The 26,744-nt window shown below is 50.9% G+C and overlaps 1 protein-coding gene across 1 annotated transcript in view; it reads right to left on the bottom strand.

The window, feature by feature from the left end:
• ZCCHC14 (zinc finger CCHC-type containing 14) overlaps positions 1-2,828 on the bottom strand; it is a 59,327-nt gene extending 56,499 nt beyond the window's left edge. Inside the window, exon 1 of the mRNA XM_019934968.3 lies at positions 2,185-2,828. Coding sequence (XP_019790527.2) covers positions 2,185-2,751 — 567 coding nt within the window. The 5' untranslated portion in view covers positions 2,752-2,828. The remainder of the gene's footprint in view (positions 1-2,184) is intronic.
• Between the last annotated feature and the right edge of the window lie 23,916 nt (positions 2,829-26,744).

Below are 26,744 nucleotides of genomic sequence, written 5' to 3'. Positions count from 1 at the left end.
CTGGCCAAGGTCACACAGCTGGTCAATTCCCAGCCCCTGCGTCTCATCAAAGGGGTTTCTGGCTTGACAAAAAGTCTCTCTTAAAAAAGGTATTTTGGTTCTAGCTTTAGCTCACTGCCCCGCCAGAATAATCGGCACCTTCTGCTTTTATAAAGTGATTCATCCGTACACACACAGGAATCCGCTTCAAGAGGGGAGTACGACACTACCAGTGTTTACCAACACGAACAGAGGACTGAGACCTCATGAAACCGGCCACCAGGGACTGAAACCCCATGAACACCAGCACCCCACAGCCTACTGAGTGCCCTGTGGACAACGACATCTTATAGGGCCCTGCTTTCCCTTTGTCATAGCTGGAAAAACATTTTTAGGATGGGATTTGAACACACGCTTAAAACAGGAAACCAAAGTCTCAGAGGTGGTTCATATCTCAAAAAAGATACGACACGTTAAAAACCAATGTAGGGGGGCTTTCCTGGTGGCACAGTGTTTAAGAATCTGCCTGCCAATGCAGGGGACACGGGCTCGAGCCCTGGTCCGGGAAGATCCCAAATGCCACGGAGCAACTAAGCCCGTGCAACACAACTACTGAGCCTGCAGTCTAAAGCCTGCGAGCCACAACTACTGAGCCTGCGTGCCACAACTCCTGAAGCCTGAGCGCCTAGAGCCTGTGCTCCACAACAAGACACCGCAATGAGAAGCCCACGCACCACAAGTAAGAGTAGCCCCTGATTGCGGAAACTAGAGAAAGCCCGCGCGCAGCAATGGAGACCCAATGCAGCTAAAAAAAAAAAACCAACCAATGTAGGTATCACAACCCCGTCTCAAAGGAAATCATTAAAAGCCACAATCCACAGTTGAAAGAGCTTAAAAACCACCACTAGCAAACCAGAGAAACAAAGCTTTAGTTTCAGACAGCACAGACACTATCAAAAAGCACTTAGACTACTGGTATGACTGCAATCTTTTACTACCAAAGAAAGTCAGTTTTAATCCTAAATCACACAACACACGTGGTCAAAGATAAATCCTTTTGCTTGGAGCACAATTCTGGCACAGGGTCCCAGGGGGCTGTTAAAAAGACACTGGAGCCCCAAATGCTTTGTGTTTACATAATTTTTAAACATCTAGACAAAAGTTCACATTTCTAACTGAATGACCACTCTGCCCTTCCTGTTTAATTTGGAGACAGGAGATCTTTTAACTCATCCTAGTTGGACTCTCAATCAGCCTAGGATTTGTTTCTAAAAAGGAAGGCGGGTCACGGAGAAATAACTGTTTCACATGCGTTGAAGGCTCCAAACCTGCTTTTCCGTCTGTTACAACAGCCCTGTTCTTACACACAATATAAATACAGACACACGTACACATTCAGAAATACACATATACACTCTATACACATATATACGTGAGCACACACTCACGTATACACACAATGCACATACACTCAAGCAGACGTGTACTCACGTACACGCACACACTGACACACGTGCACACGGCGGCCTGCGGCCCATGGCGGCCTGCGGCCCACGCCGACCCTAACCTCCTCGGGGCGACGCCGACCCCACCACTCCCGGGAAATGGACACCTAGGCCGTGGGAGCCCCAGCACAGCACCCCGCGAACGTCTCCTATCGTTACAGCGCCTTCTAATCTCCACCTCACTAGCGGCTTCCTTTTCTGATAATAAACACCAGATTTGGAGAAACCAAGAGGACACAATGTGTAACAGTTATCTGTCGCCCAAGAGCCCGATGAAGGGGACAAAGGCCTTATCGCGCTTCCAGCTTCCCGCGGAAGACGTGTACCGAAGGCCCGGCGGGCCGCGAACTCTGCCCGGTGCGCCCTTCCCCAGTCCCGGAGCCCCCTCCCCCGGGCCCCCGAGCAAGGCGGGTGCGACGGGCCCCAGGGGGCGTGGGGTGCCGGGCGGGGTCTAGGGGTGCGGGTTTGGAGTGCAAGGAGGGAATAGGGGGTTGAGGTGAGGGTGGGGTCTGAAGTGCAGGAGGGAGACGTGGGACACGGAGTGAAGTGCGTAGTGGAAGCTTGGGGTGGCGAGGAGACGGTGGGGCGGAAGCCTGGGGTGCGGGTAGGGGTTTGCGGTGATGTGGGGTGCCAGTGGGGGCTTGGGGAGCGAGGTGTGAGGTTTGGGGTTCAGGCGGGGGCTTGGGGCGCGGGCACGCACCTTGTGGCAGGCCGGGCATGTGGGCAGCGCGCTCTTGCCCCCGGGGCCCCCGCCGCCGCCGCCGCCGCCGCCGCTCAGGCTGCTCTGGATCTGCGTGAGCTCCTGGCGCAGCACCTGCTTCTGGTGGAAGCTGAAGGCCGGGTGGTTGGAGGCCATGGTGAAGAGCAGCAGGAACTCATCGCCTGTGCGGCCCTCGTTGAGCTGCAGCCCGTAGTTGTGGATGATGGAGTCGATGTGCGTGAGCGTGCGGTAGAGCACGCCCGCCGCCTCGCGCTGCTCCGAGCCCAGCAGCGCCAGCGACACGAGCAGTTTGCTGCGCACCACCTCGTCTGTCAGGTTGGTGAGGCTGCCCAGGTCGGCCGGGTTGTTGGCCTTGATCTCCGAGTCGCGCAGCGAGTGGTAGTCCTTGCGGGCCAGGTCCTCGAGGCACGAGCCGAGGAAGCGCAGCTCGAGCGGGATGCACAGGTCCAGCAGGCCGCAGAGGAACTCTACGCGCTGCGGCGACGGCAGCTCCGAGAACCAGCGGTACACGCCGTCCCTCTGCAACGGGCAGCGCTTCTCCACCATGCTGCCGCCCGCGCCGCGCCGCCACGCGGGGCCGGGGGCCGCCGCCCGGGGCCGGGGCCGGGGCCGGGGGCGCGGGCGGGCGCGGCCGGGGGCGCGGCCGGGGCCGGGCGAGGGCGAGGGCGGCCGGGCGCCGAGGGCCGCGCCGGGGCCGGGGGCGCGCGGCGCGGGCGAGACCCCCGCCAGGGGCCGGCGGGCGGGCGCGCGCGGGGCGCCGGGGGGGCCCGGGGCGGCCGGGGCGGCCGGGGGCGGCGATCGGCCTCGGGCCCCCCGCTCACGGGCGGGCTCCTGGCCCGCGCCCGTCCCCGGCGGCGGCCGGTGCGCGGCGGCGGCGGCGGCTGCTCCTCGTCGTCGTCGTCGTCGCCCGGGAGGCGGCCGCCCCCATCTCCCCCCGCGCCGCAGGGTCTGTCACTGCGGGCCGCCCCCCGACGGAGCCGCCCGGGCCATGCCGCCGCGCCGCCGCGCTGGGCCGACGGCCGTTACCCGGGACGGAGGCCGCGGCGGCTCGGGAGCGGCGCTCGGAGCGGGCTCGGGAGCGGGCGGCGGAGGGATCTGCGCCGGCACTTGCCACGGCCTCGCGCCTTTGCTCCCAGCGCCGCGGACGGATCCGGGCCGAGCGCCGCGTTCGCAGCTGACGGGCGCCGGGACAAGGCGCAAGTGGGCGGGGAGGCCGCCTCTCACGACAGCCAGGCGGCCGGGCCCGCCCCCCGAGCTGATTGGCTCGGGCTGCGCCTTCTCTACCCATGATTGTTCCGGGTCCCCAATCCGATTCGCCCCTGACCCGGCCACGCCTCCGTGGGGCTGTCGATCACGTTGGAACCGCCCCGGCCCGCCCCGCGGCGGCCGGCGGAGTCAATTGGCCGGCGGGCCGGGCGGGCCGAAAACCCGAGGCGGATTTCTGGTTGCTTTTGTTCACACAGATCTGCGTGGAGCATTGTTTTAGGTGGAAGCGGGAGTCCCGGCTTCCCGTTTTATTCCTGAGCGTCACAGTAGGAAGGCAGCGAGTGTCTTCGAAAAGCCGCTGGAGCGGGGCTCCAGAGACCCGCGTCCCCATCCCCCCTCTGTCTCTGCGAAGCTGTGTGACCTTGGGCGAGTCGCTTGGCCTCTCTGAGTCCTGGGCGCCTCCCCCGAAAATGAGGGTGATGACAACCGCACCCGGGGCCCGTGAGAAGGTCGTGAGCTCACAGAGGCCCGGCGCCCTCACCTCTGAGGCGGCTGGCCTGCCTTGAGATGTGACGGGAACAAGCTATGTACGAAAACCTCATCCAAATTGAGCCATTAAGTCGGCCTCCTTTCAGCGGGTTACTTCCTCAGCTCTGGGAACCGAGAGGATGCAAGCACACCGGCCAGGGTCAGGGAGCATTTGCATTGGCACGGATTCTGGGTTGGGGACAGGCGGGGGAGAGGCTGGTGGTCCAGCCACCTATAACCCTACAGCTGCAGGCAGCGGTCCGCCATCTCCAGATAAGGAAACCGAGGCCCGGGAGCAACAAATTCATTCTTCCCTGCCCGTTCAGTAGAACCTTTCTTCTGACGTCCTGTGGTCTAGGACGGGGCCTGTTCCTGCATTTGTTCAGCAGCTCGACGGGGGCCTGGTGGACGCCAGGTTCTGAGCCCTGGGGGGGCCCCTTGCGAACAAAGCCTGCCCTCCCGCCTTTGGAGCTGACAACCTGGTCCTGGGCAGTACACAATAGAGATTGATTGAATAAATGAATGCATTTCTTCAGGACATGGTCCAAGGTACTAGAAACTTCCTAACAAGACGTTCTGCAACCTCTGGACTTCAAAGTTGAACAGACATTGCAGAGCCATACTTGGGGTGGGGGGAGAAGATTTGCTTCCCAATCCCCCACCCCCTCCACTCCTGGGACAAATCTTCCCTGAACCGCCTGGTGTTCCTGGCCATCGTGGGAAGGAGCAGGCATCCAGGTGAAGGTCAGTGTAGCTTCCCAAGTGTATTAGGTCCTCACAGGCAACAGGGGCAAGGCTGGGTCCAGCTGGGTCTCCGCACCTTACTTCTCCAGTACAGACTAATTTCTGCGAATAATTTAATCCTTGTTCTCTTCGACCTCACCTTCTCAAGTGATTCCAGGGAAGTAGCCGCATTCCAAAATCTACGACATGAGGAAGTGAAGGAACATGAAAACCAAAACAGTTCACCGTTGCTTTCTTTTGATAAATTAAGTTCCTTGGAATGGAAAGATCTTGGGACCTTATCGGTGCTGGGGTTTTCCTCAAACCCAGCCCTTCATGGCTGTGAAATCCCTAAGCTCCAGCGCCAGTCGACCTGGATTCTACTCCCAGCTCTAGCAGGCTGTGTGACCTTGGCCGTACATTCAACCCCTCTGAGCCTCAGTTTCCTCATTTGTAAAAAGCAGCCGGGAGCCCCGCCTCCCAGCTGGCAGTGGAGGTCAGAGATGCTAATGGGAGCCCTTGACAGCTGGGACAACTGAGCCACAAGTAACTGGATCAAGGTCTCCCAGCTCCCAGCCGCCTTCTTGCCACTTCTGCCTGTGCTATTTGCTATTTAATGTATGCACTGGGGTGAAGGGTGTCCCCCAAAAGGTCTTGTTCACCCAGAACCTCAGACTGTGACTTTATTTAGAAATAGGGTCTTTGTAATTATAATTCAGATGAGAATCAAGATGAGATCATGGACTAGAGTGGGCCCTAAAGGAGAGTGTCCTTGTAAGAGACGGAAAAAACCCAGAGACTCGGGAAGAAAAAGCCATGCAAAGACAGAGGCAGAGCTTTGGAGCCAAGGGACACCTGGAGACACCAGGAGCCGGAAGAGGCAGGAAGGACCCTCCCTGGAGCCTTCAGAGGGAGCATGGCCCAGCAGACACGTTGACTTTGAGCTTCTGGCCTCCAGAACTGTAAAAGAATACATTTCTGTTGTGTTAAGCCAGCAAGTTTGTGGCTGTTTGTCACAGCAGCCCCAGGAAACTCATACAGTGTTGTTTCCCCCTCAACTTCAGTCTAGCTCAATTTAATTCAACAGATATTAAATCCCTGCCCTGCTGGACCAGACCCCACTAAGGGTTTGGGGCTTCCAAGGAGAAATGAGACCCAGGCCCTCCGACTCTAAGGAACTGACGGCCTGGAGTCCCTGCTGTGAAGCAGCTGGGCCACCAGTCCACAAGGGAGCTTTCCCTTCCACACACGGTTCCCTTCCCCAGGGGCCTCCTGGGAGCGGAGCTGGTGGGCACTGACTCCCAGCCGGCCCTGAGGCTGCAGTTTTCTCTGTTTTCTCTGCTCTCCTTGCTCTCCCAGCCACCCGGGGATCCTTCCCTGAAACAGCCTCCAGCCCTGGGCTATTTGGAGCTTCTCACTTTCCCTTGCTCTGCAGCCGGTGACCCCTGGCTTCCACTGGGACTTGAGTGTTTCTCCAGCTGCTACAAAGTAGAGAGGCTGGGGACCCATGGGAGGAGATTGAAGAGGCATCCCTCCATGTGAGAGAAAGGGGGCTGCAGGTAACAGGGAGGTGGGGCTGTGTGTTCAGCAGGGAGAGATTCCCCACACAACGCTGAGCAGGACAGCAGGCTCACTCGCTCCTTCAGGCCATACCTGCCACATACCTGTGCCTGACACAGGGCCCGGGGATGACAGTGCAGTCTAGGAGAGCTCTCGGTCTACAGTAGGACAATGTGTCTGCATTTTCCATAGAGCTGGGGTGGAGCAGAAATTAATATTATCTTTGAGAAAGAGAAAGATTTGGGGTTCACCCAAAATTCCCCAAATGATTTTGCAATGAAGCTGTGATGTGCGAGGGATGACTTCTTGCATCTGAATCAGTGACACTGTTGAATTACTTCAGTAGGCAGGGACCAGGCTGAGACAAGAGGTCAGCCAGCTGGAGTACGGCTCTCCATCTCCCCCACCCCATGGCCTTGCTTCTCCTCTCACTTAGAATCCCGGCCAGAGAGGAAGAGCCTGGAGGCCAGGTTGTGGTTAGGCAAATGAAAACAGAATTAAGATTGAGACTCTGATTAAGATGAGGGTGCCTTAAAAACATAGGCTCCGTGCCTGGACCCACCACTTATTTTTCCCTGAGATGTGTGGCCAGGATGTGTGTGGTCTCCACTTAGATGCTTTTGTTTGTCCTAGGCCCTGCCTTCCTGTGATTGAGAAAGGAAAGGGACCCCTAATGTGCAGGACTTAAGCAGTGCCTCCCTAAATCCTACTGCGGGATCCTTGCTCGGTGCCTCGGCTCCAGATAGCCTCAGTGATGGCCATGAGGCAGTGATGGCCACGAGCCGGTGTGAGGAATCCTGATAGTGCTGTCGTTGTTCCCATTTTACAGATGCAGAGCAGTCAGTTGTGGGCCTGGGGGCACGCGGTTCAGATACGTTGGAACCAGATCCTGACCTAAGTCAACTGCCAGGACTCTGTCCCTCAGGGAGGAAAGCACAAAGGTGACAAGTCATTATTCTCTGTTTCTGCAAACTGGAGATTCCAAAGGTATCTGTGGCATGCCACTTCTTCCTAGCCCTAACTGCTGCCAGAGTCCACCTGGGGTCATAAATGGGCAGTTGACCCCAGCCACATCTGGCCCTGTTTCTGCGTGACCACACGTTCTCCTCCAGGGCAGATCTGCTTTCCAGGGTGTCTTTGACCTTGGGCTGGAGGCAGTGTTTCCCCAGTGGGAGTTACCTGGGCTCTTACTTAAGATGCAGATTCCCAAACCGGACCCCAGGTGTTGAGTCAGACTCTGTGGGGCGGGGCCTTGGAATCTGCATGTGGCGAGCTCCCTGGGGCACACAGAAGTTGGACGACCCCCCTCGGGCAAGGCGTTCTTGCTCTCAGGCTTCTAGTGTGCGTCCCTGGGTCGACAACTGCAGTCATAATCAGAGTGAAGTCCGTGTTACAGGCCTACCATTCTGCAAGGATCTCCCTATTTTAGTTTATTTTTTGTTTTATTTTATTTTATTTTTATTTTGGCTGCGCTGTGCGGCATGTGGGATCTTAGTTGCCCGACCAGGGATGGAACCCGTGCCCCCTGCATTGGGAACACGGAGTCTTAACCACTGGACCGCCAGGGAAGTCCTGGATCTCCCTATTTTACAGGTGGGGAGACTGAGGCTTAAAGAGGCCATCCAATGATTAGTGATTCATTAATAATTAATAATTCTCATCATTAAGTTCTGCAGCCTTATTTCTGTTGTATATTTGCTTGTTATTTACATTTCTATGTTTCTTACGCCGAAAGAATGATATCCTCTGAAAGCTAACTGTTCACTGCTGCTCTCGGTTTTGAGTGTTTTGGGTTTCTTTTGTTTACCTTTTTACAATGGAAGTTTTCAAACATACCCAAAAGTCGAGAGAATAGCGTAGTCGTTCCCCAGGTCCAACAGAGATGACAGTTTACCACTTTTATTTCATCTATTTCTCTCTGGAGTGGGAGAAATACATATATTTTCTTTCTGCAGTATTTTAAAGCAAATAAATTGGGGGTTATATATATATATATTTAAAAAACACTTATTTTGTCTGATTGCAAGATAATACATGCTCCTTGTAAAGAGATTATCTCACTTAAAACAACTTAAAAGTCAAATAATGTCACTTGTCAATCATAACCGACATTAACATTTTAAAATATATTTTTCTAGACACTATTGTATTCATATATACACATGCACACCTATTTTTACAAAAATGGTATATTTCTCGAAATTAGGACTGTGCTCCCCTTTTTGCCATCTGTTTTGTCCACCTTACAGTATACCCCAGATGTCTATCCATGTCATGGAATGTCTTCCAAATCGTGATTTTCAAGGGCGGCCCAGAATCTTGTTTGAATGTATCGTGATTTATTCAACTAATCCCCTGTTGTCAGGCATTCAGGTTGTTTCTGTCATCTGCTGAGTTTGAAAAGGCAGTTCTGCTTGTCCTGGACTTTGCCCTAGGCTGAAGCCTGACCCGCCTCCTCTAGATCCTGCGTGGGTTTCTGAGAAGTGTCAGGCAGGGGCAGAGACAGAGGCACTGGGTAGTTCCCAGTGCCTCCCCAGCCAAGTCTTCAGTTCTTGGTTTGAAGTCTCAAGACACAAGACACACCCAGACCCAAGTGTGGGTGAAAACCACCTTCCAAAGGGAGAGAACGTGTTGTTTGGGTGACAAGGTGGTGTAACTCCAAAGTACGGAAAGTTTCTTTTCAAACAATCATACCAGAGCTCACCCAACACAGTAACTCTCCCTCCTTCAAAGTAGTCACCCCGGAATGCAGTCCTCTTACTGAGAGAAAACTGTGATTGCTTGAAAATACATCCGTGAACTCTTTTAAAACTGTCTCCAGAGTCTTGTGTAAATAATGTCTGGATGTACCGTAGGCTGAAAAGTCTTCATGCTTCTAGGTACATTGAGATCTGGGAATAGCCTGTGTTCACCAAATAAATTGCAAACCCAGAATTTGCTATGTCTAGTTTGAGCAGAAACAGGTTTATTAAATTATAGCAGAGAAGTGAGAATCTGGCAGGGTCGGAGAACCGGGTGTGGTTGCCATTCTTGTGTCTTTTTGTAAACGAATTGCCTGTTCATGTTTTTTGCCCATTTTTCTATCAAGTTTTGGGTCTTTGTTTCTGTCCATTTTTAAGATTTTTTTTTAGTATATTAGGGATATTAGCCCTTTCTCTGTGATTTATGTTGTAAATATTCTCTCTCAATTTGTCAATTGCCTTTGACTTCGTTTATGGTGTTTTTACCTTGAAAAGATTTCTTTTAGTTTTATGTAGTTAAATTTATTCATCTCTTATTGCATGGGGATTTGGAATTGTGGTTAGGAAACCTTTCCTTACACCCAGCTTATAAAGAAATTGACCCATGTTCTCTTCTACTATGTATACGGTTTCGTTTTGTCATATTTAGATCCCTGATCTGCTTGGCGTTTACTCTTACGTAAAATATGAGGTATTTGCTTTTGAAACCCAGTTCTATTAGATGTACTCATTAAACCATCTGTTTTTTGGGTTTTAAAATGCTTTGAAGAGCCAGGCAGAAAGCTAATGAGCAAAGCTATAGAGGGTAGAATAAAATAGGGCGTGGTGAGGTCTACGGCCAACCAGAGATTACATTTAAAAAACACAACCACACAGCGGGTATATTAGTTTCCTAGGGCTGCCGGAAACGAATGATCACAAACTCGGTGGCTTAAAACAACAGAAATTTATTCTCTCGCAGCTCTGGAGGCCAGAAGTTTGAAATCAAGGTGTCAGCAGGGTTGGTTCCTTCTGATGTCTCTGAGGGAGAACCTGATCCAGGCCACTCTCCCAGCTTCTGTGATTCACAGCAATCCCTGGCTTTCCTTGCCTTACGGCCACAATCACTCTAATCTCTGCCTCTGTCTTCACGTGGCTTCCTCCCTGTGTGTCTGTGTCCAGACTTCCGTCTTTTCATGAGGACACCAGTTGGATTCAGGGACCACCCTTATCCAGGTGACCCCGTTTAACTTGATTACATCTCCAAAGACCCTATTTCCAAATAAGGTCTCCTTCATAGGTTCGAGGTAGACATGAATTCTGGGGGGACAGAGAGGGAAAAGCAGAGCTATCCGGAGCCCCTGCAGCCTGTGTGCTGAGAGCCTGGGGGCCCTCCATGGATGCCTTATGCTGCTGTTGAAGTCGTTCAGGAGTGACAAACAGTCTGCTGAATTGGGAAACTCATCAGACTTTACTCTGAGAATCAGTTTTGAAAAGCACTGACAGGTGGTCACTTTAAAATGTTCTGAGAAAGGGACTTCCCTGGTGGTCCAGTGGTTAAGAATCTGCCTGCCAATGCAGGGGACACGGGTTCGATCCCTGGTCCGGGAGGATCCCACATGCCACAGAGCAACTAAGCCCACGAGCCACAGCTACTGAGCCCACGTGCCACAACTACTGAAGCCCACGTGCCTAGAGCCTGTGCTCCTCAACAAGAGAAGCCACCGCAATGAGAAGCCCGCGCACTGCAACGAATAGCGCCCGCTCGCCACAACTAGAGAAAGCCCGCGCGCAACGACGGTGACCCAACGCAGCCAAAAATAAATAAATAAATAATAAAAATTAATTAATTGTAAAAAAATTTTAAATAAATAAATAAAATGTTCTGAGAAAAGGAAAAAGAAACCAGAGGCCAAGTCTCCTAAGTGTGAACGAATAGTTGGCCTGCCCCACAGCCTTACAGAAGACAGGCTTGTTCGATATAAATATTTGGGTTTCCCCCTGGAGGCCTGGCCTCTGTTATGCTTTTTCCTTCAGTGTAAGGGGTGAATTCATATTATAAATCCCTCTGTGCCAAAAGTCGGCCCATTTTGTACCAGAGAAGGAGAGGGGTGGTGTCTCCACCCGGAGATCCAGGGGAGGGCTGTCTTTGCAGCTAATCCCCCCTAAAGACCCCACCAGGGTAGGTAGGATTCTAAGGATGCCCCCAGCCTCCACCCCAGCCCCAGTCCCTCGTTAGCCAAACACTAACCCAGGTGCTGCTGTGAAGTGATTTTGCAGATTAACGTCCCAGGTCAGGTGATCTTAAAATACGCAGATTATCTGGGCGGCCCTGACTCATTCAGGTGAGTCTTATAAAAGCAGAGCGTTTTCTCTGGCTGGAGGCTGAGGGGGCTGACAGAGATGTTAGAAGAATCGGGAGGCCGTGACACGCCGCCGTTTCTGCTCTGAAGACCGCTGGGGCCACGTGGGAAAGAATGCGGGTGGCCTCCAGGGCAGAGCATGGCCCCAGCCCACAGCCAGCAAGGACACGGGACCTCAGACCCACAGCCTCGGGGAAGCAGATTCTCCCGCAGAGGGGAGCCCAGCTGGGGGACACGGGGCTTTTCGGCTGTGAGACCTGAACAGAGAACCCAGTAGAGCCTGTTCAGATTTCTGGCCCACGGAACTGTCAGGTGATAAGTGGGTGTTAGTTTAAGCCACTAAGTTTGTGGTAACTTGTGCAGCAGGAGATGCTAACCTGCCTCTGCTCTTGATGCAGGTCGGGGAGGACCCAGAGATTGGGGTCAGGCAACTCCATCTCTTCCACTGGCACACCTCCATCCTGTGTTCATCCGTGGGATCTACCAGAGCTCCTGGTCCCTGCACGCGACGGAAAGACACTACGATGAGCTGGCTGTGGGGGTCCTCTGCTCCAGAGGCTGATGGAAAACAGCCAAGCGCCCCTCTTGTGGTCAACCAGTTACTGAAGACCCGGGAACCAGGTGAGTCTAACCTCCTTTTATCCAGGTGTTTTAGACCTTCCTAGAACCAAAGAACCTTGATAAAGTCCCTTAACACAATCAATTCCCCCTTTAGGGTAACAGCCCAGAAAGTTGCATTCCCGTCCCCCCACTGAAAAAACAAAAAATAAGTAAGCGGCAGAGTGTTGGGCATGTCACAGCTCTGGGTACGCTGCGCCTTGCTGCTCTCCTCCCTCGTAGAGTTGAGGTGGTAGGTGTGGGGCACTTGGCGTCCAGCAGATGCTCAGTTAACGTTAGCAGTGGGGATGATGACCCTGAGGTGGAAGGCTGATTGCACCACCCATCCTGGATATCACCGTTGTGAAGCTGCGTGACCCAGGGCGGGTCTCTGCGTCCCGTCACAAAGGTGAGACTAGAGGGGAGACTTGCAGCCCTGCCTGCACCGGAGCATCCCCTGGTCTAGGGAGGAGCTGAGCCTCTGCCTGGGAATATGGCCCAGACCCCTGAGCATCACTGAACGGCAGTGTCAGGTGTGGGTGGGAGGAGGGGTCGGTGCCGAGCGGACCAGTTAGGGCTTTGAAAACCAGTGTTTCAGGCATGTCTGAGACAACCCTCACGCGTGAGGAGGAACAATCAGAGGATGCTGGAAGGTTTCCTGAGGAGGCGGGCGTGAGGCAGGAGAGGGGGTTGGGGACGGCCCTTGCTCAGGCAAGAATGACCCCAGGAATGGGAGCAGGGGTAGGGGGTCTGATCTTGGAGGAAGACGGCACAGGTGTGGCCCTTACCTCCCCTCCCGAAGAAGACAGAAGGCCGATGTGGTCTCTGTTCTGAGCTGAATCGCTTCCTCCCAGAAGATGTGTTTAAGTCCTGAACCCTGTTACATGGGAATGTGGCCTTATTAGAAATAGGGTCTTTGCAGATATAATCAGGTTGAGATCAAATCGTTAGGGTGGATCTTAATCCATTAGGCCTGGTGTCCTTATACGAAGAGGAAACACAAAGGCGAGAGGCCATGTGAAGACGGAGGCCGAGACTGGGGGGAGGCAGCCCCAAGCCAAGGATACCTGGATCCCCAGAAACTGGAAGAGGCAGGAAGGACCCTCCCTAGAGCCCCAAGAGGGAGCACGGCCCTGCCCACACATGGACTTCAGACTTTAGGTCTCCAAACTGTGAGAGAATCCATTGCTGTTGTTTTAACGCCCCCCCCCACCCCGCCCCCAGTTCATGGTCCTTTGTTGTGGCCGCCCCAGGACACTGCTCCAGTCTCCCAGGCCAGGGCGGGGATGGCCGATTGGTGAATGTGCAACACTGCCCATGAACTACCTGAGACCCATCCCAACCTGTTCTGTCTTGCTGTCTCAGACTACAAACGTGGGAAAACAAATTTCCATGTGCCCAGCTTCCCTTGCATCCAGGAGTCACTGTATGATCCCGTTCTGGCCAACAAGACCCAAGTACGTCTGCTGAGAAGTTTCTAGAACACTTCTGCTTCTTTAATAGAAGAAGTGTGTCAGGCATCCCTCTTTACCCTCCCCGACGGGGCTTCCTTGAGCACAGCATGGCCGCAGTGTAGGGGGGCACGGCACTGGGGACCACGCTGCCAGCGATGCTGGGACGTCACCCAGGTGCTCAACTCAGCTTCTCCCACGAGAAAAATAAAACCACATTTGTCAGGTTACTCGGGTTTTCTGCTACCTGCTGCCGAATGCATGCCTTCCTCGATACTGTGGTCTCCCCCGGGGAGCCTTCCCAAACCTGTCTTCCCTCCGGTGGACCAGAGGGGTAAGGGCAGGCGCTCCGGACGTCAGAAGAGCAAACTCTAACGGCGGCTCCCTCACCCCCAGCTTGCAATTCGCCCCCTCCTCCCAGCGCCTCAGCCCCCTCGATATGGAGATAAAGATATCGACTTGGGAAGGTGGCTAGATAGTTAAGATGATGCAAGTGCGTGGCAGATGGTTGACAAGTAGCGGCTGCCACCACTTCCAGGAGCATCTTCAGCCCCAGGTTCTAATGTACGTAGAGGCTCCACAAGAGCCCCAGCACCGGAAATGCTGTAGACAGGGCTAGGGCGAGGACCGGTCCCTCTCACCGGGACTTTGAACAAGCACTTGACACCATATGGGTCCCCTCACCTCAGCGCGTGGGCGTGTTTACATTACAGACGCCCACGTCAGAGAACAAGAACAGCCCTGTATCATCATGGTCATTGCCACCGAGGGCATGGGTTCTGTGCACAGAGCACGGCGCCGGCAAGTCACCTGCCAGAAGACAGACAGCAAGCGACAGAGCTAGGCCTCGAGGCCGGCAGCTCCTGGTGCCTCTGGCCAAGCTAAGGGTTTTGGCACTGAGAGCAGGAAGGGCAGAAGTGCCAGGGGACAGAGCACTTTCATGCCTCATTTAACCTTGTAACATGCTTTGAAATCAATAGATCCTTATCCTCAGCTGGTAAAGGAGGCGATCAGGCCTGGGGGAAGGAGAACAGATACCGGCGGAGCTCAGCCTAGAACAAAAGATTCCTGACCCCAAATCGTACTGCCCTGTGTCCTCCAGAAAGGCAGAAGATCAAGCCCGGGTCAGGATGACACCTCTGTGGGCGAGGAGGGTCACTGGGGCTCAGGTGACCCTGGTGTCAAGGAGCTAACACCTGTCGAGACCTACTGGAGGCTCGGTGCTTTGCATCATAATCTCGCTCGGCTCTCTTTGGACTCAGAGAGGCCACTTGCCCATGTAGACAGCCAGCAAGGACAGACCCCATATCCTCCCCGCTGTGTGACGCTAATCACCATATGGGGGTTTCCTGACCAAGTAGGGACCTTTGCCCGGCGTTTTCACCAGAGCCGGTCTGATACGTACGTATGATGTATGTTTATATATTAATATGTATTTGGCTTCTGCTTAAGATTTTGTTTGAAGAGGATGTCCTGTGGCTAAGGTTTTTAACCATTGGTCCACCTATCACACGTGTGATTCTTGGTCATGAGACTTATTTTCTTTCCTGCAGGGACAGTATTCCTCAAGAACTTCTGGACAGAGCATTCAGAACCATTCCTGGCTACAATAGACAGCAAGGCCATGCTGGGATGTCCCAGGTGAAGGTTAGTACTGTCAAAACACATGTGCTGGTGGCTTAATTAAATCTGAGTTCCCTGAGAGCAGGGACCAGGTCTGGTACTTTTTTGTCACTTTGGGTTTCCAGCTCTAGACAGTTGCCTTGTACATAGTAGGCATTTATTAAATGTTTGAGGTGGTCATTCTGAATTCCCAAATAAGTTTTTGTGATGTTTCTCCCAAACAGAAACATTTTCTTCTGTAAAGATCGTGGTACTGTGCTAATTTCTCCAATTAGTGGGATAGCTTGTCAATTATGATCTCTTGTGTATAATTATGGTTCTACCCAAGTGCTTGCAAAGTGGAATGTTTTCAAAAATATTGTTGATATTTCCTTATAACATAGCATCAATCCCAGGATGGGAAAGACTTGAGCTGAAAGAGAATTTAGCAGTCAGGCAGGTTAACTTCTTAACTAGCAGATGAAGAAAAGGGGTAAAGGGCTACCAGGGATCACCCAACCAACCCACTTATCACCCGCGTTGGGGAGTGATTGCTGGTGCAGAAAGTAATTGAAGTGATTTACAACCTCTTCAGATTTTTGATCAACTACATGTTTTTTTTAAATAATTCTATTATTTATTTATTTATTTGGCTGCATTGGGTCTTCATTGCTGCACGTGGGCTTTCTGTAGTTGCGGCGAGCAGGAGCTACTACTCTTCGTTGCGGTGCGCGGGCTTCTCATTGTGGTGGCTTCTCTTGCTGTGGAGCACGGGCTCTAGGCCTGTGGGCTTCAGTAGTTGTGGCACGTGGGCTCAGTAGTTGTGGCTCGCGGGCTGTAGAGCGCAGGCTCAGTAGTTGTGGCGCACGGGCTTCGTTGCTCCGCGGCACGTGGGATCTTCCCGGACCGGGGCTCGACCCCGTGTCCCCTGCATTGGCAGGCGGATTCTCAACCACTGCGCCACCAGGGAAGTCCGGATCAACTACATGTTTGACCAAATTTCTCTGTTTTTCATATGTGTTAACATCTTGCACTAACATGTGCTGGTCACTGTCGATCCATGCGTCTGACATCAGGTTTGACTTTATCCATGTGCCCTGCTAACTAGCAGCTCCCAAGAGCAGCTCTGCTTGCTCACGGTGACTAGTACATGTGAGATAATCGACTGAATGATTGATGAAACTTGGATTGAAATGTTGCATATGACTTTCTCATTAAGTCTGATGGCCCACTCAGCAGGCATCCTAGACCATCCTGTCTAATTGCTGCTGGGTTTTAGTGAGAAATATCTTTGGTTGCAATGGACAGTGATGTTAAACATTTAGGGTTTGTTTTTCTCACATGACAAGAAATCCAGAGATGGGTAGTGTTGGTGGTGCTGCTCCAGCAATGATGCTCAGTGACGTCAGGGACAGCATCCATGATTCTTTTTGGCCTTTCCTCATGGTACCAATATGGCTGCCACCGCTCCAGGCATCGCATCCTACACTAAATGCAGGAAAATCGGAGGAAGGGAAGAAATCAGCAGTGTACAATTCAATAGTTTTTAGTTAAAAATTAAAAGATTACAACCATCACTACAATTTTAGAACATTTTAACCACCCCAAAAGAAACCCTCCCGTGAGCCATGGCCATTGAGCCTGTGCATCCAGAGCCTGTGCTCCGCAACGGGAGAGGCCACAACAGTGAGAGGCCCGCATACTGCAAAAAAAAAGAAACCCTGTACCTATTACTATCACTCCTCAGTTATCCACAACAACCCCAGCCCTGGCAACCACTGATCTATTTTCCACCTCTGTGGATTTGCCTCTTCTGGGCATTTCATATAGATGCAATTGTACAATATTTGGTCTTCTGCTACTGACTGCTTTAAGTTAGCGTGATGTTTACAAGGTTCGTCCATGTTGTAGCATGTGTCAGCTTTCCCCATCTTTTTGAGGTATAACTGACAAATAAAATTAAATACATTTAAGGTGTACAACCTGATGATTTGATGTACACATATACTGTGAAGTGATTACCGCAATCAAGCTAATTAACATTTCCATCACCTCACATAGTTAGCTTCTTTTTTTTATTAATTGAAGTATAATTGACCTACGTCACTACGTTGGTTCCAGGTGCACAACACAATGACTCAGTGTTTCTATACATAACAAAATGGTCCCCGCCATAAGTCTAGTTACCATCTGTCACCATACAAAGTTACTACAATATTATTGTTTGTATTCCCCATGCTGTACAATTCCATCCCCATGACTCATTTATTTTGTAACTGGAAGTTTGTACCTGTTAATCTCCCTCACCTATTTCATTCATTCCTCCCACCCCCATCCCCTCTGGCAACCGTGTATAAGTCCGTTTCTGTTTTGTTATGTTTGTTCATTTGTTTTGATTTTTAGATTCCACATATAAGTGAAATCATTATATTTGTCTTCCTCTGCCTGACTTCTTTCACTCAGCATAATACCCTCCAGGTCCATCCATGTTGTCACAAATGGCAAGATTTTATTCTTTATTACGGCTGAGTAATAGTCCTTGACTATGCATACCGCATTTTCTTTATCCATTTATCCAGCAATGAACAGTTGGGTTGCTTCACTATCTTGGCTATTGTAAATAATGCTGCAGTGAACATAGGGGTGCATATATCTTTTCAAATTAATGTTTTTGTGTTCTTCAGAAAAATACTCAGAAGTGGAATTGCTGGATCATACGGTAGTTCTATTTTTAATTTTTAAAGGAAGCTCCATGTTGTTTTCAGAGTGGCTGCACCAATTTACATTCCCACCAACAGTGTATGAGGGTTCCTTTTTCTCCACATCCTCGCCAATACTTCTTATTTGTAGTCTTTTTGATAACAGCCATTCTGATAGGTGTGAGGTGATAACTCATGGTGGTTTTGATTTGTATTTCCCTGATGATTAGTGATGTTGAGCATCTTTTCATGTAATGTTGGCCATCTGTATGTCTACCTGGAAAAATGTCTATTCAGATCCTCTGCCCATTTTTCAAGCAGGTTATTTTTTTTTATGTTGAGTTGTATGAGTGGTTTGTATATTTGGATATTAACCTCTTGTCAGAAATCTCATTTGCAAATATCTGTCTCCCATTCAGTAGGCTGCCTTTTCGTTTTGTTGATAATTTCCTGTGCTGTACAAAAGATTTTTAGTTTGATATAGTAGCATTTGTTTATTTTTGCATTTGTCCCTTGCCTGAGCAGACAGGTATAAAAAAAAGAAAATACTGCTAAAACCACTGTCAAAGAATGTACTGCCTATGTTTTCTTCAAGGATTTTTATGGTTTCAGGTCTTACGTGTAAGTCTTTAATCCATTTCAGTTTATTTTTATATATGGTTAAGAAAGTAGTCCAGTTTGATTCTTTCACATGTAGCTGTCCAGTCTTCCGAACACGATTTATTGAAGAAGCTGTCTTTCCCCCATTGTATATTCTTGCCTCTTTTGTCATAGACTAATTGACCATATGTGTGTGGGTTTATTCCCGGGCTCTCTATTCTGTTGCATTTATCTATGTGTCTGGTTTTGTGCCAGTACCATACTGTTTTGATCACTTTAGCTTTGTAGTATAGTCTAAAGTCAGGAAGTACAATGCCTCCAGCTTTGTTCTTCTTTCTCAAGATTGTTTTGCCTATTTGGGGTCTTTTGTGTTTACATACAAATTTCAGAATTATTTGTTCTAGTTCTGTGAAAAATGCCATTGGTATTTTGATAGAGATTGCATTGAATCTGTAGACTGCTTCAGGGAGTATGGTCATTTCAGCAACATTAATTCTTCCTATCCATGAGTACTATAAATCTTTCCATTTGTTTGTATTGTCTTCAGTTTCTTTCATCAGTGTCTTATAGTTACCTTTTTTGGTCTGTGATGAGAACCCTTAAAAGCCTACTGTCTTAGCAAATTTCAGGGGCACTATACAGTATTAACTCTAGTCACCATGCTGTATATTAGATCCCCAGAACTTATTCATCTTGTAACTGAATGTTTGTGATGACCCTTTGATCAACATTGATTGCTGTTTGTGATGACATTTTATTCAGCATTGTTGGGGCCATGGTTACCTGATACAGTAGGCAAACCTCATTGTTTACCCTGGGGTAGTAGGAGAGCATTCATTAAGCAGACACTGGAGCATAGCACAGAGGTCCAAGGCACTGTCTCTCTTAGGGAGTTTACATCTCTAGCCAGGGAGCATAATGTACACACATGAATGAAGAAAGCCCTCGGAATCATGGAGGTTTGCTGTGCTTGCTTCATATATTATCACCTCACAAGGCAATGAAAGCTGCCGGCTACCAGGGATTATAGTGGGCACTTTATATATTTAATTCTCAGCACGGCCCTGCAATAGAATGGATGCTCTTGACTACATGTACTGGAAAATCCAACCCAAAGGGGCTTAAACAAAAAAGAAATTCATTGTCAAAAAGTCCTGAGGTGTGAAGATTCTGGAGTTGGTGAATGTATTGGCTCAAGGACACCATTGAGGACCCAAGCTTCTTCTGCCCTCCTCAGTGTGTCAGCCTTGACCTTAGTTTGGCTCTCCTCATGCTCACAAGTGGCTGCAGCTGTTCCAGGCATCACATCTGGCATCCAGAAGAAGAAGAAAGATTATCTTTCTTTGTGTAACAATTTTAAGGGCAAAAAAATAAAAACAAACAAAACAAAAATCTTTTACTGAAGCCCCTTAACTTAGGTTGTATCATATGCCCATGCTTAAATTAATCACAGACAAGAGGAAGAGAGTCATCATGGTGGCCCTTGACCAATCAGGATATGCCTTCTGGGGCTGGAGCCAGCCTCTCCTGAAGCCCATGGATGTGCAGAGAGTGTGGAAGGCAGAACAATGTCAGGGCTCTGCTTGCAAATGAGGACACTGGGGCTCACAGAGGTTATATAACTTGCAGGAGGTCACATCTGGTATACTGTATGCCAGATTTCTAACGCAGATCTGTCTCACCCCAAATCTCTCTCCACCAGACTACCCTGGTTCTTTACACGAGGTGGCAAGATTGGATAGGGAAGGGCTTATATCATTACAGGGCTGTTATTACCTTTTTTACGGTCATAATCACGGTGACCATCGTACTCCATTAGAGCCAGCTTATGTGTGTGTGGGTGCTCCGTAATCATTATTCTTATAGCTGGGCAGATAGAGTCTAGCCCCAGATAATCCCATAGCTCATTCCAACATAGTGTGAAGGTCAAGTCTGCCAGGTTAATCACCTCCACTTCTCTGGAGATGGACTCTGCAGCCTCTCGTGCTTTCTTCCTCCTTGTCCACCCCTCAGCTAGTTCTCTGAATGAGCGCCATGCTAGGACTGGGAAGGAAGTTGTTGTGTCTGCCTGCATCACTCATTAGCATCCCTGGGAAGTTTGACGAGGGAGGAGGTTCGAGTGGCTGTGCGTCATGAGGCTGGAGCACCCCTGGATTTGCTGTCTAACCCATTTATGGTCCACTGCCGCGGCTAAGTGGGGAGTGGGTGCCACTGGCATGGAAACGGGCTATGCCCTGCCTTGGTCCTGAGCTGATAGGGGCTAAAACCTTCCTGCCATCTGGGTTCATGAACAGTCAGCGACGTCAGAAGCGGGACAGCTGGGAAAGCCCAGAGCTTTGGAAACTTGGGTTCTGTCTTTCCTACCTTGGCTTTGGGCGTGCCACTTATGCCCTCTGTACCCCAGTTTTCTTATCTGTGTAATGGGGCGCCGCATTGCAGGGCTGCTATGTGGCTCAGGGACCAAGGATACTGAGACTTGACAAGTGGCTGGCACCCAGGGGCAGCGGCCATGAGTGCCATTATCACTGGACTCGGGCCAGTAAAACTTGGGACGAAGTCAGGGCTCCTCCATGAAACTGCTGAGTTTTATAAACTATGGGCCAATTTCTTACCACACTTGGGTGTGGCTGAGTTGGAGTCAAATGAAGTGAATTGATCCGGTAGTCACCTGACATCTTGGCAGACTCTGAAATGAGAGTTTAAATTTTCCTGTGAAGGCAGACTTCAAAGTCTCGTGAGCTTCCTCACTTTGTCCAGGGAACTCCGAAAGAAACATCCCATGGATTTATGTTTCCTTCCGGGTGAGTGTAGCAGCTCCCTCTGGCTGCTTGGTACCTTGACATGTATTTATTATCTTACAGTTCTGGAGGTCAGAAATTAGTCTTTTTTTAAAATATTTATTATTTATTTATTTAGGCTGTGCCGTGTCTTAGTTGCGGCATGCACGTGGGATCTAGTTCCCCGACCAGGGATCGAACCTGGGCCCCTGCATTGGGAGTGTGGAGTCTTACCCACGGGACCGCCAAGAGAAGTCCCTGAAATTAGTCTTACAAGTTTAAAACACGTGCATTAAAAGTGCAGTGTGCTCGGGACTTCCCTGGCCGTCCCGTAGTTAAGACTTCGCCTTCCAATGTAGGGGGTGAGGGTTCGATCCCTGGTCAGGGAGCTAAGATCCCACATGCCTTGCCGCCAAAAAACCAAAACATAAAACAGAAGCAATATTGTAACAAATTCAATAAAGACTTTAAAAACGGTCCACATAAAAAAGAAAAAAGTGCAGTGTGCTCAATGCTCCAGGCTGTGACCACACTCCTGGGGTGACACCATCTGCTGAGCACCAGAAAGAGATCCTAGGTCATTTCTGAAGACTAAGAGATCTGGCTCTGGATTGACATTGGCCCTCTGTATCCACGGGAGTCCAGACAGGAAAACAGACCACCCCAGCTCTTTTGGCAGGAGAATTCAACACAGGGCACTGGTGGAACAGGTGTGGAAGGCTGGAGGGGCAGAGAGGTAACATGCAGTAGCAGAGGGCAACACAAGCTCGGCCCCCGGAAGGGTGATGCTGCACGTGGTCACTCCTCACCCGTCTCCCAACGCGTATCCTTTGGAAAGAGCGAGAATTCCCCTGCAAAGTCCCATTGGCTGGTTTGCTAGCTCTTAGCCTACTGCAACATAAAGTTGTGACATGTTGGCTTCACAAAGTGGATTTGCAGGTTCTATACCCACCTCGTCTAGTCCTAACTAAATTAAACACGTGCCTTAGAAAGATTCCTGCAAAGAAACTGAGGATTGAAGCAAATACTACGAAACTTGAACACAAGTAAGAGCCAGAAAGCGGCAGAGGCAGCTGTCCTATTCCTGCCTAAGCTCTTTATCAGACGTGTCCCACGGAGAAAACAAAGACGGTCATCCAATCTGACCTCAAAGACAACCCCAGATTCCAGATGATCAAGAAGTCTATTTGAAACACGTATTCAAAAAGCCATGATTATTGGCAAAAATCCTCACCCAAAGGCATCTTTCTGCTTTGAGTCAGTGATGATAGAAGCTGACAATTAGCAGGACATTAAAAAACATCATTTCATCTCTTACTCAGCCCTTAAAAATTTCCCTGTTGAGGGAATTCCCTGATGGTCCAATGGTTAGGACTCGCCAGTGTTCAATCCCTGGTCAGTCCCACAAGCCACACGGTACGTGCCCCCCACCAAATTTCCGTGTTGATATGGGTCTCATGATTTTTGCATAAAATATGAGAACAGAGGCACATGGGTCTAATTCATAAATTTTAAAACACACATATATTGTGCTGGAAAGTTTTTGCCGTAAAGAATTCATGTCTATTAGCTGTCAAAACAAAAATGGAAACAAAAACCCCATATCAAACAGTGACCGATTGTAGGAAACATTTTAGCTTTATGCACTATGTAATCGAGAACTCTGTAACGGGGATGACTACAGGCAAATGGTGAGGGCCTAGATGTTTTTTTTTATTGGTGGGGAGGGCCTGCTGTACAGAGAAGGTGTTTGCTAGAGGATTTTGTCTGTTTGTTCGTTTGTGTACTGATTTATTAGAACTGGACTAAGGAGCCCCTTCCCCGCTCCGTGTCGTTCTTACTTCTCAGCAGAGTGAGGGTTGGGTGGCGGGGGGACGAGAGCATCTAATAGCCAGAAATGGGGGGATGGCTCTGGCTCCCCTACCGCACATGGGTGCCAGTCCTAAGTGCACAGGACCTTACAGAGAAAGCACAGTTGTGGATCTTTCCCCCCTTCAAGACTTCAAGGGGCAGGAAGTGGAGACCAGTGTCCCTCCCCCGCTTCACCCAGAGCCCACGCCTGGCTTGGCGATGGAGTGTGGAGACATATGCATTTGGATGGTTGGTAGGGATTCTTATCCAAGTCTTTCAAGGAGAACTTGACCTCCCTGAAATTACACACAACATTTGCATGTAAATGCCTGTACCCACTTTTTACAGCAAAGGGTCCATAACTTTAACCGTATTCCCAGATAAGCCTGAGACCCAAGGGAGGTTGACAAGAGTTGGGAAAACATCGCTCTGAGCTCAGACTGGGTTCTGGCCGCGGGACCGTCACATCACCTCTCTGAGCCTCTGCTTTCCTCATCTGGACGATGGGACAATCCTGCCCGCACCTCCCCACCCCCAGTTGTTGCCATGGACACGCAGAGCAGTGATGCCCTGTACCAGCAACACCAGCCTTTGCTGACCCTGTCCTGCTTCCCAGGGCTGCACTGGCCTCCCTGGGTTCCTGGCTACCAGATTCCCCAGCAGGCGTTCTGTTTGTTTGGAACAAGTTCCTGGGGTCTCCTGGAGAAAAGATTCTCACCCGAGCTCCAGAAAACAAACACGCTCCTCCCTGCTTGCAGGTCTCCCAGCTGCTCCCTTGGCCCCCCAGCTGAGAAAAAGTGATGTTAGGAATGTTTATCTCTTGAGGAAGCCGAAGAGCGCCTTTTAGCAGAACGAGCAGAAACCACAGGAGGGGTGCAGCGGGGCTTGCCAAAGCGTCCTAGCGTGGCACTCTGGGAATATCCGTTTCCTTCGTTCTGCCTCGGCTAACAGTGCTTCCAAGAGAGGCTGTCAGCGGAGCTGGAGACATTGGCTTTCTTGGCCCAATCATGGTCGTTTCATGTCACAAAACACACTGATGTCTCAGACCAAAGAGACTGGTCCTCAACTCCAGCTTTCAGCCTGTAGGCAATGTGAGGGGCCCTATACTGTGGTCGATATCTCGGCATCCCTTCCTGTCCTTAGGTGCCCTCTTGCGTGAAGAAGCAGGGCTCTTGGCAAGGTTCGTGCTGATCACATAATGGTTAAGGGCCTCAGTTCTGTAATCACATTGACCGGGGTTTGAATCCTGGCCCCACCACTGAAGAGCTGTGTGGCCTTGGGAAAATTACTCCATCCTTCTGAGCCTCAGTTTTCTAATCTGCAAAATGGCAATAACAAGCATTCTCACCACAACGGGTGGTTCCGAGACCTGAATGTGGTCATCGTAATAAAGCGTTCAGTATAGGTAAGCGCAGACATGTGGAAAGGAGGTCGCAGAGGGTAGCTAGTGTTATTTCAGTTGTCCGATTATAAAATCCGAAAGTGGCAAAACACAAAAAAGTTCAAAGAAGAAAACCAAAAGCACTCGTGACCCCACGCTCTGGAGGCAAACACTGCTGGCTTCTGGTTAGGTTGCCGTTCAGTCTATTTTCTTTCTTTCTCTTTTTTTTTTTTCATTGAAATATAGTTGATTCCCAGTCTATTTTCTGTGCATGTGTATTTCATAGACTCATCTCACTGTGGAATGAGTACAGCTTACATACGTATATACGTGCTAACTTTTCTTAATTCCAGGCATGATGTTTCTTAACCCACTTTTTTTAAACTTAAAAATATATCGAGAACATTTTCTCCAGATCATTACATTTTACCATATTGCATATTTTCCCACACTTTGATGTTTCTGAAATAAAGATGTGTTTTAGAATCAATGTCAAAAGAAACATGCCAGCTATTTCTTCTCTTTCTCTTTTTCCCCTGAAGAGGGGGTTATGAAATGGGTGTTACACGTAAGGAATGATGGTATCTCAGACTCAAAATAACGGCGCTTTCAGAAAAACACTTCTTAAAAACCATATAGTATTCTTGGGTGTCTTTGCCGTAATTAACGTAACCCACTTCTAATTTTGGACATTTCAGCTCCTTCGGTTTTTTTTTTTTTTTTTTTTAACTATCATCAACAATGCTGCCAAAGAAAACGTATGGCAGGAAGTACAGTCTGGTGGGTTGCTGACCCAGTGGGACGGAGGTGGGTGGAGAGGTCAAGGGCACAGCCAGCCTGTGGTGACCTTGTAGGGAGGAAGGTGGGAGATAAGTACCGGCCCCCTTCCCCTTCCTTCCTCCCTCCAATCTCATGCCAGGGCTCCCTGCTGGCGAGGAAGGGGGGCACAGTTCTTCAGGTCACCCCCCGGGCACCGTGGGGAGGCACCCCAGATGTGCAGACATGATGCCCAGCGCACATCTGCCTTTAGGCTGGGAGCTTACCGCGCGGGCTTTCCCTTCCCGTGGAACAGAAGGCGCAAACCGAGCGCGGCCCCCACCAGCGCCAGGCACAGACTGGGGAGCCCACATGCTCCGAGGCAAGAGCGGGGATGCTTTCTCCTGCTCTGCAGTTCTGGCTCATGCCTGCGTCTTGGGTAGGATGCTATTCTTAAGCGCCTGGCTCTGTGGATTTGTACACGGGAAGGGAGGAGAGGGGATTGACACCGTGCAGGGGTGGGCAAGGGGGCGCTGCCTGTGTGCTGTGCTAACAATGGGGCTGGGGTTGGCGGGCTGTCACACCCACTGCCGACGTTAATCACATCCTGCCTTGCCTTCCCCAGCAGCTCTGACACAGGAGGCCACACCCCGCTTCTGGAAAGCTACGCTCAGACTCTAAGGGTGCTTCTTGGCCACGCTTCCCCTGTTGGGTCCCTTCCCCCCCACCCCCCCCGATCCTGCTGCTGGCTCTGGAGGCTGGGTGGGCCCTGGGCGACCACGAGAAGCTGATAAAGCGCTTTGTACAGCAGGCTGTTTGACGGGAGGACGCCTGTCCCCTTTGGAATGTCAGCGGTTGTGTGGGGCAGGCTCACAGGCAGGCTGTGAGGCCCAGCGCGGTCACTTGCAGCCAGGGTTTTGGGGTTGCAAGCAACAGAAGTGGTTGGGGGAGGGGGTTACTGGAAGGAGGTGAGCTAGTTTACAGAATAGAGAGGAAGGATGGACAGCAGATTACAGGACAGAGAGGAGAGGCACAGTACCAGGGATGTGGGAGAGGCACGGTCAACAGCCTGGAGGCAGGGGGGGCTCAATTTGCCCCATTTTACAATCCGAAGTCAGAGGGGAGGGGACTTGCCCAGGCTCATGTGGCTCATTGGAGGCACAGCCAGCCCTGAGCTCAGACCCCTGACATGGTGCGGTGGGACCAGCGCAGGTCCCCAAAGAAATCCAGAGCCAGCAGGTCCTTCCGGCAAAGGGAGTGCTTATTCCAGGGCTGCCTCCCCTCCTGGATCCTGACCCCTGGGCGTTGCTTTTTTGGGATTGGCGGGCAGGCTGTGCCCCAGGCAGAGGGAGGGGGGCTCAGGCAGGACCGGGGTGTGACTCATTTCTGCCTACCCAGCCAAGCCCCAAGTGGGGAGGCTGGCCAGCAGGAGCCCGTGCGCAGCCGCTAAGCAGCTGCCGGAATCCTGCTCGGTGGCCTCAGTTTGCAGAGGCCACAGAAGCACGGCCTTGGCGGGATTCCAGGCCCTGCCTCTCTGACCACCAGCAAGCCCACCCCGTCGGTGTCCACTGCCATGACGAGTCCCGCCCTGCGGGCTCCGGACACACCAGACATCTCGCCCATCCCTACCCACTCCCCACCCATTATCACCTCACCCGGAACGCCACCGCCCCCCCCGCCCCCCCGCCCCCCACCGTGTTCCTCCCAGCCCACTAACTTGGCGTG

Source organism: Tursiops truncatus, chromosome 19 (genome assembly GCF_011762595.2).
Source record: "Tursiops truncatus isolate mTurTru1 chromosome 19, mTurTru1.mat.Y, whole genome shotgun sequence".
In the NCBI taxonomy this organism is placed as follows: Eukaryota; Metazoa; Chordata; class Mammalia; order Artiodactyla; family Delphinidae; genus Tursiops; species Tursiops truncatus.
Note: the sequence above shows the minus strand (reverse complement) of the source record. Positions and strands in the feature narration are given on the sequence as shown.